This window comes from Echiichthys vipera, assembly GCF_963691815.1.
Source record: "Echiichthys vipera genome assembly, chromosome: 21".
Lineage (NCBI taxonomy): Eukaryota > Metazoa > Chordata > Actinopteri > Perciformes > Trachinidae > Echiichthys > Echiichthys vipera.
In genome coordinates this window covers 11,138,889-11,153,770 of record NC_139846.1, presented here as the reverse complement: position 1 = coordinate 11,153,770, position 14,882 = coordinate 11,138,889, and the positions used below count along the sequence as shown (strand labels likewise).

Here is a 14,882-nt window from a genome sequence, read left to right as displayed (position 1 = left end):
GTCCAACTGACAGGTGAAGCTGCCGTTAGCGACCGTTGCCGCTGTGCAGCAGAGGACGTTGTTAGCCTGTTAGCCATGTTAGCCGCTCCGTACGTGTACTTACGATGTACTCTCGAACTTGACTGTGGAAATTCTGCTCTCTGATAGTAACATCGTCTTCTTCCATACTTCATATTGCAAATACAAAAAAAGAAGCTACAGGTCACTACATGCTCATACAACTGGCACCAACAGCGACAACTCCAGCGTCTTGTCCCCTCTGCAGATACGTTGCCCTGACTGGTTAACAGCCCGTTTACATCGGAGGGGAAACTGCTCCGTGCGAGACAAAAAAAACGCCCCAAAATAAAGTCCGTCATCACCATGCGTCGCTGCTTCAGCGTGACCCGGAAGACAATGGCCACCTGAAGGGAGCATGTTTTTTTTTTTTTATTATTAATTATTGAAATGATTCAATATAAACATTACTTTTCTTAATTGCTCCAGAGTTATACACAATGCTGAAATGTATTTCTAAATTAAGAAACAATAATAACGTACATTAAAATGTACAAAGACAGTAAAAACATAGAAAAAGGGCGAAGGCAACAAACAGAAACATAAATGGAGTCTGTAACAGTAAGGGAATAATCTGTAATGCATAAACACTCTAATAGTTTTTGACAATTTATTGTTTTTGAGTTTAAAGTTTTACATTTAAATTTCCAAATTAAGAAACAATAATAACGTACATTAAAATGTACAAAGACAGTAAAAACATAGAAAAAGGGCGAAGGCAACAAACAGAAACATAAATGGAGTCTGTTAAAGTAAGGGAATAATCTGAAATGCATAAACACTCTAATAGTTTTTGACAATTTATTGTTTTTGAGTTTAAAGTTTTACATAGTGGTCAATAAAAATATAACAGGAGGGCAGTGTGTCATTTTATGGATATAGTATTTTACTAAGACAATAATCCAATTCATTTTGTAAATTTCGTCTGACAAATATCTTGGGATTTTTGAGAATTCGTAACAAAAACATCTTTGTTGGGATTACATTTTTACAAAACATTTGGAAAGCTACTTCTGTAATGAATCAAACCAAAAGGAAGTAACATGAAAACAATCTACAAAAACATGTTGAATAACCTCCCCCTCACACATAAGTAAAAACAGAGCATGTTATTTTACATTGTAAAACAAGAAGAAAGACGACAAATGAGTGAACGATTCAGAAAAGAAAAGTACCATTTGATTTAATAGATATTTTACAAAACAATTCAAATAAGTGCTATCAAATGATGTTGCATTTTTTCAGAGTAACTAATTTATTTGAATATATATAGTTTGTTATCATAAGGATTAGTATTTTATTTTGTATGTATTTTTATTTGATTTATTTGTTTTGGTAATATAAGTTAGGTTATTTTAGCCAGACTGCTACCAGTAGGTGGCGGTAATGCAACAACAAGTAGTTTGCCAACCGCCAAAAAACAAGTAGAGAAAGAAAGACAGGAAATAGCTACATGCGCGTGGGTCACATAAACAATCATGCCCTCATGGAGCTACATGTGCAGCCTAAGGTATTTCTGTGTTTAAATAGACAAACGTTTCCACCCGACGCCTTAATACACCTGTAGGTCGTTTCTGTACGTCATCACGTTAGCGTGTTGGATAAACAGCCGGCTGGAACGTCAGAGAAGCCTGTGAAAGTCAACAACAGTTTAATTTGTAGAGATGAAGGAAAAGTTGAAGCAGAACAGCAAGAAGAAGAAGGGAAATGTTGTGTTACAGAAGTACATGGTGTCAGTGGATGAGTTCATCAAAAGCAAGAGTGGCACTGAAGAAGGGGAGAACGACCATGGCTTGAGATTTGTCAAAAAGAAAAGCAGAAAAGAGCTGCGTAAAGAGAAGAGAAAAATGAAAAAAGCCAAAATGAAGAGTTATTACGAGGGTAAAAAGACCCCTAGTTTACCCCTGGATGGAGGGGAAAACTCTGGACTACCGGCCGAGGAACAGCCCCAGCAAAAGAAAAGGAAAAGGGAGAAAGCAAAGAAAGATATATCAAAAGCACAGTCCACCAGTGCTCCTACAGAGAAAGCAGGCAGCTCTAAAACACCAGCATCTAACAAGAAAGGCAAGAAAACCAATACACTTCAAGAATCAAGGAAAAAGGCACTTCTGGAGGCAAATGAAGACGAGGACAGAGAAATAAAGAAATTAGAGCGGTACCTGGGGTTGAACAAGAGAAAAAACAAGAAAAGTCTGCCTCAGTCCTTTGTGGCGGACGGACTGGATTACATCCTCGGTATGCTTGACTCTGGCTCAGCGGGTGTGGGGATGTACGATGTTGACGATGACATGGACCTGGCCAAGGATAACTTTGAAAAGCTCGATGAGAATGACTCTCAGCTGTCAGATGAGGAAGAAGAACCTGAAGATGAGACGGGGAATGAAGGCAGTGATGATGACATGGGTTCACTTGATGTTGAAAATGAGGCTGACGACGACGATGATGAGGAGGAGGATGATGAGGAAGCGGAGGAGGAGGAGGAGGAGGAAGCGGAGGAGGAGGATGATATGGAGGCTGAGCTGGATGAGAGTGATGCACCTGACTCAGACAATGAAAATGAAAACGAAGGGGAAACAGAGGAAGAGGCAGACACTTCAGACACAAAGAGGTCCGACTCAAAGTCAGAAACGGTGAGTTCAGAAATGTGTGTTTTGTTATTGTCACATTGTCACAACATTGACACCTCGTCTGCCATAATGGATCTAGTTGTAAGTTTTACATCTTCCAATGTGCAGGTCAACTCTGAAGCAGGCAAGTACGTGCCGCCTCACTTGAGAAACGCCGGAGATGATAAACGCAAAGCTGAGCTTGAAAAACTGAAGAGGAATGTGAAAGGCCTTGTGAACAGGTAACCATCTTTCCCAAGCACAGACAGAGCACATTCTGCCTCTTATTAAATTAAAAGCTGTATTCACGAGCAATAAGACACACCATTGCTCAGTTTTACACACTTTTTTTCCTGGTATGACTGGTAGCTTATGACGGTCAGTGTTACCTAATGTTACATCAGTTTGCCAGCTTATACAGTGCTCTACTTGTGCTACCTTGACCACTACTAACTACATCATATTTACCAGCAAGTTACATAGCTTCACTTTAACAGCAGTGTATTATCTGTCATTACCATAATTTCATGAATATATTCACTTAGATGTTCACATTTTTTATTCTATGCCAAAGAAAATGCATTTTAATCCTACCCCCTTTATTTCCATAAAGTGTCAGAAGTTGTCTGATGCATCAAGCACTTTGGTACATATACTGTATGAACCAATGAGGGATTAGTTTTATTAAGATTAAGAAGTTTTAGGTTGCTCTGTCAGTTCCTTCTGATCATATAAAAGCTGCAAGTCTACCTCCATCTCAAAGATAACTAGCAATAGTTGCCACAATTGTAAAGAAGTTGCCAGCTGGGTTCTGCTTTGTAATATCCACAGGTCATTTGCAGTGGGAATTGGAGTATGTTTGTATATTTTTAATCAGGATTTAGACAGACATATTATGGAGCTGTAGACTGTTTTCATCATCAAGTTGATGCACATCATCACAATTTCCCAGAAGCCCAAGGGGACCTCTTAAAATTGCTGGTTTTGTCTGACGAACAGTTCTAAACCCAATGATGTTAATTTTATAGTGATATGAGACGGAGAAACCATTCAAATATGAATGGATTTTTGTAAAAGAAAAATGACTCACCGTATTCTAATGTTGGAGTCATAATAACTTGTGCTTCTGCACTGGGGCTTGAGTTTACTCTGTCAGAATTACCAGTGGAATTCTTTAAAAAGTGATGACATATGCATTTTCTAACTTCATCAGGCTGAGTGAACCCAACATGGCGTCCATCAGTGGTCAGCTGGAGGAGCTGTACATGAGCAGCAGCAGGAAGGACATGAACGACACCCTCACAGAGGTGCTACTCGCAGCCTGCGTCACCCCAGCTCTGATGCCTGACAGATTACTGATGGAGCATGTCCTGCTTGTCAGTGTCCTCCATCACGCCGTCGGCTTAGAGGTAAACACACCCCCTTTTAATTCTTGCTCAAATAGATAAACAGGTTTTACCTTTTGGAGGCTTTTCCATTTGCAGACCTTCAGTTCATTGTCTCTCATCCATAAGAGTGACAGCAGGAGTCAGGTAGCTTTTAGTTTTGCCAGCCTTTGTGTGACAAATCGTAATTGACCTGATAACTGGAATGATGAGTTCTTGGATTATTCATTAGGGGCCTTTTTTCAAAGGGATTAGTTGCTTTCACACATCTCCACTGTAAGATAATCCTCTTTTAATTAATGGGACATTGATATGTAACTCCTTGGTTTCCTTTGCTTTACTTGTAAAAGGATTATCTCTCAGTTGTATTGACTCTCCATCCCGTAAATGACCCTAAACGGGATCATCAGTCAAATTATCCGCAGTCAACAATTGGCTTTCAACACAGTTTGAGGGGTTCATGAGAGGGAACATTTGGTAGTTTTGTATCACCCACCTTCAGTCATGATTTTGTTTTACACTTTAACGTTATTGCTCTAGAGTCAATATTGACGTGTAGTTATGTTTATTTCAGATTTTTACTATGCATTAGCCATCATTATTTCTGTTTTGAGGTGTTATTTGGCTTGAACTTTGGGGTTTGTCTACAACCTGCGTGATGCTGTTCTATTAATAATAATCATAACCATTATTTATGTCATTGTCCATAGGTATTAACATACATCAGTCCAGTTTTAACATGAATCACGCGTTTGTAATATTCCCTTGTGATGATTTTCCAGGTGGGAGCCCATTTTCTGGAGACGGTCGTGCGAAAGTTTGACGAGGTGTACAAGAACCCAACTGAAAGCAAGGAATGCGACAACCTGGTTTCCATTGTGGGTCACCTCTATAACTTCCACGTGGTGCATTCTGTCCTCATCTTTGACATCCTTAAACTTTTGGTTGGAGCCTTTACAGAGAAGGACATTGAACTGGTTTTGTTGGTGCTGAGGAATGTCGGCTTCGCCCTGAGGAAGGACGACGCTCTGGCTCTCAAGGAGCTCATCTCTGAAGGTCAACGCAAGGCCAGTGACATGGGGTCAAAGTTTCAGGATCAGACCAGGGTAGGGAGAACAGATTTACCTTTTTCTTTTAATTACCACCATTCTTAACTACACATAATGTTCTAGTGATGGTTATATACCGTATATATACATTTTGGAAGCTTATCTAGCATTACTTTATATGCGCATGTGTTCTCAGGTGCGATTCATGCTGGAAACTATGCTGGCTTTGAAGAACAATGATATAAGGAAGATCCCAGGCTACGATCCCGAGCCTGTGGAGAAACTGAGGAAGTTGCAGAGGACTCTGGTGGGTGATTTTCACAACGTGACCATACTGGGTCTGAAGTATCCAAGTATATTTCCCTGCATTAGTGAAAATAAATGTAGATTTTAATGTGTATCTTATAGGCACTATTATTATTATTGATTCTGAACTTGATTATTGTATTTTTTCCAAGGTGTTTTTGTCACAGTAGCTCTCACCTTTACCACCAGGTGGCCCCAGAGTACCACCTTTACAAACCAGTCCAGAGTGTTGCTGATGCTATCAGCATTGCCACCAGTGTGGTTGTTTTATCAGCTGTCTACTTTAGGATTTCTAATTTGGTGCCCTTCTTTAATATTTTATAGCCGATGTTGTGCACTTATGGCTAAATGTGGTACTCAGATCCAGCGGCGTGCAGGAGGCAGTGACATGAAACTGAGGGTATCTCTGGACAATCTCCTGGCGGCAGAGCAAGTGGGCCGCTGGTGGATCGTCGGCTCCTCCTGGAGCGGAGCGCCCATGATCGGCGAACAAGGGAACACAACCTCAAAGCAGAGTACTGCTGAAGGACAGGTAGAGCAGTGGAACCACAGAAGACACGTGTACAGTAGTCCTCTCAGTACAGATCTGTATGGGTGCTGGGCATCTATGGAAGTAAAAGATTTAAGTGTTGCAGCATTTATAGTATCTGCAGTGTTGTATTTGATATATTTGATTTGTAATTTGTTATCTTCAAAATTATTTTTTCCCCACATTTATTTTAATTATTTTATTATTTAATTTAAAATTAAATGTATGTATTTATTTATGCTTTTATTTAATCCCTGTACTGTTTCTTGGGTTTAGAACATTTGAAAGTTGTCTTTTCTTTTCTAGAAAAACCTTTTTATATTTCTCAAAGAAAGATTTAAAAAAAAACCTCTAGCATCATATCAGAACTGGCATTGATAGTTACCATTTCAAATGACAACCAGGTCTAGTCAGTGTTATTAATTTCAGCAGTTTGATGTGTATTTGGCCTTAGCAGCATTTCTCACTTTACTGTTATTTTTTATTTGTTTCAGTATAGTGCCAAAGTCTTAGAGCTGGCTAGGAAACAGAGGATGAACACTGAGGTCAGAAGAAACATCTTCTGTGTGATAATGACCAGCGAAGATTACCTGGATGCATTTGAGAAACTGCTCAGGTTTGTTATCACTCACCTCTACTTTGTGTCTCTATGTTAAGCTGGCTGACCAAAGATGAAAAGAAGGACATATTACAAGCTTATTTTAGCTGTTTAATGTCAAAGAAGCCTAGCTGTGAAGTATTTTAAAGCCTTTTATTCGCTCTTTGTGCAGGATGGGCCTGAAGGACAAGCAGGAGAGAGAGATTGTTCATGTTCTGATGGACTGCTGTCTGCAAGAGAAAACCTTCAACGCCTATTACGCCGTACTGGGAGAGAAATTCTGCTCCCAAGATCGCCGCTTCCAGGTACCCGAGACCAAAATAAAACTGATCTCACATACACATAACCTTACAGACAAACAGACCCTCTTTTAAATCTCAGGGACCTTATTTAACCACAACATCACATACAATAAACACCTCCTGGACAGTAGTGCGATGCGTTAACACATACACTTGTTATCTGGATTGCAGTAAATGATAAATATCAATAGCGAAAGAAAAGTAATTGTCAAATGTGTGTGTGTGTGTGTGTGTGTGTGTGTGTGTGTGTGTGTGTGTGTGTGTGTGTGTGTGTGTGTGTGTGTGTGTGTGTGTGTGTGTGTGTGTGTGTGTGTGTGTGTGTGTGTGTGTGTGTGTGTGTGTGTGTGTGTGTGTGTGTGTGTGTGTGTGTGTGTGTGTGTGTGTGTGTGTGTGTGTGTGTGTGTGTGTGTGTGTGTGTGTGTGTGTGTGTGTGTGTGTGTGTTGCATGTCTATATGTTTATATTTGTAGGTGCAGTTTGTGTATAATAATATGTGTTTTCACAGACTATTACTTATAACAATATGGTGCGATTCCAGTCAGTGCGGTTTGATGCAATCTGATACAATTCATTTTCTTCCATAATAAAGTAAATTAAGCTAATTCTATAAAAGTGGCACTGCTGTTTACCTTCAAAGAGATATATTTCATAGAAGACCAGGGAATCCTCAGTATTTTTGTTACTTTACATTGGAGAATGGAATAAGATGGAGACCACACAGACTTAAACTGTGTGTGACCCACATGTGGCCTGTAGTTCACCTCTGCAGTGTGGGAGCCTCTCACACCTCTAATATTATTTGCCCCAAACTGTGACTCCAAACAATGGGGGTGAGACCACACTTCCTACTTTGCTGGCAGGTAGGCCACAGGTCCATATCAGAGACTGATGACCATTGTCCTCATCAAAGAGCTCCAACCACAGCTGGTGGGAATGTTTGCTTTTCACATGTAAACTGGATCTGGATCAGAGGATTACCTGTGCTGAGGAGCTGGTGTCTGTTTATTTTTAGTTTCCACTACTGCTTTTGGGGTTCATCAGTGTATCATTCAGTGCAGTTGTACAATCTTTCAACATGATGTCCTGTATTCTCCAAGATGACTTTCCAGTTCAGCCTATGGGACAGGTTCAGGGAGCTGTCCAACCTTCCCAGCAGCACCTTTAACAACCTGGTTCAGCTGGTTACCCACTTCCTTCAGAGGAAGTGCCTGTCCCTCTCCATACTCAAAGTAAGTGACGTGTGTTGGCTTCAATGCATTTCTATATTTGATGTTGCAAATTCAGTTAAATCTTAAATCTCTGTCTGTGTAGGTAATAGAGTTTGGGGAACTAGATAAGCCCACAGTGCGCTTCTTGCGTCAGGTGCTTACCAAACTGCTAAAAGACATTGAACCCGAGGACCTAGCAAGCATATTTGGAAGGTGAGCTTCATAACAAAACTGTGTGTCCAGCCCAAATGTCCAGCCATGCCAGCAGCTCTGTGAGGCTGCACTGCCCATAATGCTAACATCAACATGCTAACAGGCTCGTAAATGATGTTTAGCAAGTATAATGCTTACTAATTTCAACGTCTTAGTGTGTAATAACATTTGGTAATTAGCAATAAATACAGCTAAACAAGCGCAGCTTAGACTCATGGGAATGCACCAAAGCATCAGACAGCATTTGACCTAATGGGGGCGCTAGATGAAATGTCACAGGATGACCATAGTCAGTATGATCTATCCCGTTGGCGACCATATATGTGCACAAATTGAATAGCAATCCATGCAATAGTTGTTGAGATAATTCAGTCTTGAACAAAATGTTGGAGAAATCAAGATTGCCATCCATCCACACTGGCTAAAAAGTCTATTTTACATGTTCAGTAAAGTTTACCTCTTATTAGCCCACGTCTTGTAAAACCACACCTCTCTGCTGCTTCGCACCATGTGAACATTTGACATCAATGTCCCTCACTGTTTCCCATCCGTCAGGATTTCAGGAATTCCCAAGCTAGGAATGCTGCGGGAGGGCTTGAAGCTTTTCATCAGCCACTTCTTGCTGAAGAATGCCCAGTCACAGGGACCAGCTGAGCAAGCAGCAATGCTGTCAGAGCGCGCACAGGTCGCCACCAAAGCCATGGAGGCCAAAGAGGCCAAGCTCAAACTGTAAAACACTCAACCACAGACACCAGAAACCTGACAGACATACGTAACACAAATGTGGAACAGAAGAAGGCTTGTTAGTATGAATTGTCTCTTTAAACAAAGAACCCAAGCCTGCAGTTTTCTTCAAAGAAGAATAAATGTTATTTTGATAATAAGTTAATGTTTTTGCTTTGGGGAGTACTTGTACATAATTGTCACCTTTTGAAGATTTTTTAAAATCTGAAAGATGCTGATACCTTTAGAGACACACCCGTCTTAGCACTATGTATATTATTTTAATACAGTGCCTATTGGTTCGGCTTTATTATTCTGAAATAAATAAGTATTTTGCTTCATGACAGGTTGATAGCATTCTTAGATGTTTACACCAAATACATTGTCCATATCTGTGCTTATGGGTAGTGTAACAGTTTGTCAAACATTATTCATAAAAACTTCAATAAATCTGATATTTTGACGATTTGACTCCTTTTGTAGAGAGAAATAATCCATTTCCTCTTATAACTGCTCTCATTTCTTTATCCTCTATACCTTCATTTTTTTTTCTGAGACTGCCCTCATGGAGGCAGTGTACAGCAAGAGTTAATATTGTTGAGTTCATACACCTTGCACCTTCTTTTGGGCTTTACTGAGTCAGTTTACACTCACACAAAAATAATAAAGCACCTTAAGTATTTCTCAGCATTTAAAACAACTGATTCGAGCATATTTATTTGTTATATCCTTTTCTGTTGCTATTTCCACTGTGCTTGCTGTGAGTGTGACATAAACAAGAGCAGAGAGAACAGAGAGGGATGGTTGTGTCGTTGATTCTGTGTTTACACACCCTGATGAAATGACCCGGGGGCCTCGAGTTTAGCCTATTCTGTTTGACCGCTGACACCAGTATCTGCCCGCGTGGTTAGCATAGCAGAGTCATTCTGTTACATTTGATACTTGCTCCTATTAATTAGCTCCATTGGTGCGGCCAGTATCAATCTGAGGCTGGAGCGTGGCCTGAGGTCAGGAATGGGACACCAAGGTCAACCAGAGGAAATGTCCTTCAAACCAAACTAACCTCATGTTGAAGGCAGTGTTGTTGTTATTTTTATTCCATTACATCGAAGATGGGCTTTTTTTTTTTTTAGTAGAAAACACAAGGACAAAAGCACTTTGGGCCTGGATAGCAGCTGTGTTTTTATTGAGAAATGATGGAGACTTTTGGGAGAAAACCCGAGAATTTGTCAGTTAAAAGGTGGAGCTTGTGAGCTCAATAGGCTCACTGTGCAGTTCAATACAGTGGCCATTGTCTGCAAGAGTGTTGCCATCAGCTTTACCTGGTGTTCTCTGTTTGGGTTTGACCCTCAGCTGAACTTTGATTTAGTCTGCTAAGGCTAAAGCAAACAGTGAAAGATAACCAACAGATCGCTCAGTAATCCTGTTACTAATGGCACATAATCACTCAACCCCTGCTATAGTTTAACGCTGATGACTGCGGGAACAATGGTAAAGGACCATATGCATGTGGACTTCGTGTAAACCAATAGGTTATTAAACCGGCCCTGTGGCTCAGTCACATTGGTAAAAGATATTAAAAAGAGACTTGGCTGAAAGAAGAGCATATCAGAAATTAACATATAAGTTAATAGCACACCCTAAATAAATAAATGTTTTGTGTATGTAGGAAAATAAGGCTGATGGGATGTTTTGTTTGCATTTGAGGAAGTCCACTCTTGTTGTCTCATAACACAATGTGCATGCAGTATGTGTTAAGTTTAAATGTCCTCATTGTTGCATTATTATTGGTTTGAAATCAACAAGAATGAGGCTTTAACGCTGGAATACAAAAAGTTAACTAAATAAGAGCTGTCTGTACATATAGCCTATATTTGGACACAAAACCTGTAGACTAGGACTATTAATAAATCAAGAGAATATTATTTAATTATCAAATAAAACAAAAAAACAAAAATTTAAAATATTCTGAGTTCTTTAGGGGACAAGTTTCAAATGTTTCAAGCCTTTGAAATAGTGCCTGAGGTGCCAAGTTGACTCTCAACAAGCCGTTTAAAAGGTTTATTAATGCGAGCCCATTGCTAGTGTGGTGTGAAATGTTTCCTCCGTCTGACTGTTTGCTCTCACTGCACGTTTGCACAGATCCGACAGCGCTATTAACAGTAATTCCCATGACCCGACCTGTCAGGAGCAGGGAGAAAAACACCAGCCTCTGTTCGCAAACGCGCTGAAACACTGCGAGCAAAACCGTAAATCAAGGGACTATTTTTTTGTACAAAACACAATATATATATAATTTTATATATAAAAACATTTTATTTCACATTGTTTGCACCAAGAGAGACGCTAAACAATAATTTAGCATGCATTGGGATGACTGTTTTATAAATACAGTATAGAAAAATAAACATAACTTTTATCCAGCGTGATATGACACACTACGGAACACCACAGAGACCAAAATAAGGTCAAAATAAGACAAATGACCGGCTATTTACTGTGGTGAGAGCTATAGGATATTCATTGCTGACAATCTAACCACGATAACAAAGTCCTGATCCAGTTTACAGCGAGTGCATGGAACCATGCAACATGTCACAGTTTACAGTGTATAGCCGAGTGTTGAATGATGCCCTATTATAAAACTGAAATCTTCTGCTTTATTGCTTGTTTGACACCGAAAATCCCCTATTCTTGACCTAAATTGTATTCTTTTCATGAAAAAAAAATGCTCATTAATTCCATGGATGTGATAGGAGGTTGGATTACATGCAACTGCATTTTTTTAATATAGCGAATCCACCCCCCACAGTCATTATAAATGGAGATCGCCACCCTTGCACTTCACCGGCTTCAAGGCTGCGGACTTGTGTCACTGGTGTGATTCCTCTCGTCGTCTGAAGAGCAGTCTGACGAGTTATACAGGAAATTGTCGCCTTCGTCATCGTCACTGTCCCTAAAGTCTCTTATTCTGCCATTTTTTGAGTCTGTCTTGCTCTTATAGTCCGACTGTTCGAGTCCGTCAGATTTCTCCTGGCCGCCCTTGTTGCCTTTCTGCTTCTCGGCCTCCTGGGCGGCCTGCTCTTTGGCCTTCTTACTTCTCTTCCACTTCATGCGTCTGTTCTGGAACCAGATTTTAACCTGGGGAAAGGAAAACAATTTAGTTTAAGTGGTTTAAACGTATACAGGAGGCAGCTACCCGTGCGTACAAATGCGTAAAGAATGCGTAAAGATTGCGTAAAGGTCACCAGTCCACCAGACATTGACCTCTGTGGAATTACAATGAGCCTACACTAAAAACATGTCTACAAAGTTATTTAGTGCTGATTTTTTTAACCCTTAAATCAAATGAAAATAAAATATCACTGAGATGGCATAATTGCTATTTTCCCATTCTCCTCTCCAAGTTTAAATTTAAAACTGGAGTGAATGGAAAACTACTTCAGTACAAAGTGTAAAACATTAAGGATGCATCTGGCTCAATATTAATGCTATTTCATCATAATTTCTTAATTCTGCTCAGAAAATGAAACTAATCTAAAAATCCACTTTTTATGTATTTTTAATAACATATACGAATCCTTCAAAGTGGGGAACTAAAATGGTAAACATGAGTCTTCGCTGTAATTAATATTACCTGAGTTTCTGTCAGCATGAGAGACGTAGCCACTTCAAAGCGCTTCGGTCGTGACAGGTACTTATTCAGTTTGAATTGATGCTCCAGCTCCAGCAGCTGCTGACTTGTGAATGCAGTTCTTGGTCTCCTGCACTTGCCAAGCAAGTTGGACTGAGCCTGAGCTGCAAGAAAAAAAACATCAATGCCATACTCCATTACAATAGGCTTTTTTTCATTTATTAAAATAGGCCCTTTTGAAAACTAAGAGATCAATGTGCAAAACTAACCGCATTCTTATGACTGATAATAAAAGAATCAGACTTTAATGTTGCACGGAGAACTCCACACACTAGACAGCCCCTGTTGTTATGGTCTGATAAAGTACGCTTTCCCTGCTTAAGCAACGAGATCGTCCACTTATGAATATCTCCATAGAGAAGATATTTGCCACTCCATTTTGAACAAATCTGTTAAAACGAGCAGAAACAAAAAGGCAGTATCTGGTGAGCAAATAGCATGTCCACTGTGGGTTTCACACTCTTCTGCTACTTTCCCACTGTCCATTATCTGTCCATTTTAGTTCCTCTTAGAAAAACCATCACTCTGTGACAGCCTCTTCATTGAGAGAATCATAATATGTGAGGAAAGAGCGCCGGAAACCTAAAAAACGACTTAAGCGAAGTAAGAATTGGATGCCTATTCTTTAGCACAATAACAGAGGCTGTCTTTGAGCAGCAACATATAGCCCTATTATTTTATTTAGAGATATTTATTAATAATATATATAACATTTAATTAATAATGTAATACTCAAATCTGACTTTTTGGGTAGGTCACATTTTTTTTAGATCAGCCTGGGTCACCATACAACCAAAGATGTATTTATTATTAGGATATGATTTATTTGTATAGTAAAAAGGTCAGAAAGGAGCCATAACATTCTGTTATAAAACAGCTACTTACAATTAAAGTCAGACATTTTGGGCAGCATCATCCCGGCTGTGGAGACCCGGAGCCAGTGGTCCAGCTGGAAGGTGCTGGCTGTCAGTTTGATGGGATCACTGTGGTGGTGATGGGAGCCGTGTGGATAGGAGTAGGACAGGGCAGGGTGTTGGCCTGCGAGGGCAGCTGCGGAGTAGGTATACATGGGGTGGCCGTAGAGAGCCTGTGCGGGAATCCCTGCGGTACTCTGCGGATGTAATCCAACCATGCTGTGAGGACTGTTGAGGAAACCCGGTTTAGGAATCAACCCGCAGTTGGAAATCCTCGGCGGGGACGGCGTCTCTGTGCGTAAAGATTCCGCGCTTGTCAGCTCCGGGGCTGCCACACTTCCAGACGACGGGATGGAGGAGGACAGGGAAGTAACAAGCGCAAGCGGAGAAGTCTGCGCCCTGGGTGTATCGACTGCTAAAAGCGCGTCAATGCGAAAGTTTTTAGATTTCTCCATTGGGCCCTCGGTGCGCGTCCTTGTCTACTCTGCTACAGTAGACGAAGGAGAAGTCAGTGCCGTTTTCCCACCTCTCAAAAGTTATGATGTGGTCCAGAGTGTGAGAGGAGCACCGTGTGACACTTAATCACTGTCCGATGGAGGCGATTGGTGCAGCCGTCTGCAGGGGGCTGTCCCAAGCGTCACAACGGACCCAACAACGCCTCTCTGCTCTAATCAGTGTAAAGCACGCTGTTGGCTGCTGTTAGTGCTTTTTTAAAAATAATATTGCTATTACAGGAAAATGACGCAAATGTTTGAAATGAAACTCGAGTTTTTTCGTAGATAACTGGATGTTATCTTCTGCCTTTATAAAATCAATGTACAGTGGGTTCATGGAGTAAAAGTTGAAGGTGACTAAAGGATGACTTTATTCGGTTTATGATGAGTAAGTGTGCTGTGCATTTTTGGGGATTAGCTTATACATCAGCAATTCGACCAAGGTCACATGAGCTGGTGACATTTGATTAAACGTTGGCAGCCACAAGCACGCCGGAATGTCCATCATGTAAAAAAAACATTCAATAAAGAAATATCTATCCATATATATCTACAAATTAGATCTTAAAATCCTTTTTTTTATTCATATCATGATTTTTAGATAATTCCCCTTAATTGTTTACGCTGTATGTCCAGAATGTCCTTGAATTTGAACAGTAGAGGTGATCTATGAGATTATCCAACCCATGTTGGATAAGCGCACAACAGAATTTCCTAACATGTAAGGTGATGTGGAAGATTTTCATTAACATCTCACTGAATGTAGATGACTGATAAAATAAATATATAGTCTATTAAAAAAATG

The 14,882-nt window shown here is 40.2% G+C and overlaps 3 protein-coding genes across 3 annotated transcripts in view; 1 reads left to right on the top strand and 2 right to left on the bottom strand.

The window, feature by feature from the left end:
* lmbr1 (limb development membrane protein 1) overlaps positions 1-265 on the bottom strand; it is a 35,262-nt gene extending 34,997 nt beyond the window's left edge. Inside the window, exon 1 of the mRNA XM_083936257.1 lies at positions 104-265. Within this exon, the coding sequence (XP_083792383.1) occupies positions 104-166 (63 nt within the window). The 5' untranslated portion in view covers positions 167-265. The remainder of the gene's footprint in view (positions 1-103) is intronic.
* Positions 266-1,503: 1,238 nt separating this feature from the next.
* nom1 (nucleolar protein with MIF4G domain 1) lies at positions 1,504-9,314 on the top strand. The gene is made up of 11 exons (XM_083936256.1): positions 1,504-2,687; positions 2,793-2,905; positions 3,877-4,072; positions 4,831-5,154; positions 5,294-5,404; positions 5,765-5,935; positions 6,427-6,548; positions 6,703-6,835; positions 7,929-8,060; positions 8,143-8,252; positions 8,808-9,314. Exons 1-11 carry the CDS (start codon positions 1,722-1,724, stop codon positions 8,983-8,985), a joined length of 2,556 nt encoding a protein of 851 aa, XP_083792382.1. The 5' UTR covers positions 1,504-1,721; the 3' UTR covers positions 8,986-9,314.
* A 2,514-nt stretch (positions 9,315-11,828) lies between these two features.
* Positions 11,829-14,038, bottom strand: mnx1 (motor neuron and pancreas homeobox 1; the record flags this gene model as incomplete). Its single annotated transcript, XM_083936260.1, has 3 exons — positions 11,829-12,116; positions 12,613-12,773; positions 13,555-14,038. 3 exons carry the CDS (start codon positions 14,036-14,038, stop codon positions 11,829-11,831), a joined length of 933 nt encoding a protein of 310 aa, XP_083792386.1.
* Between the last annotated feature and the right edge of the window lie 844 nt (positions 14,039-14,882).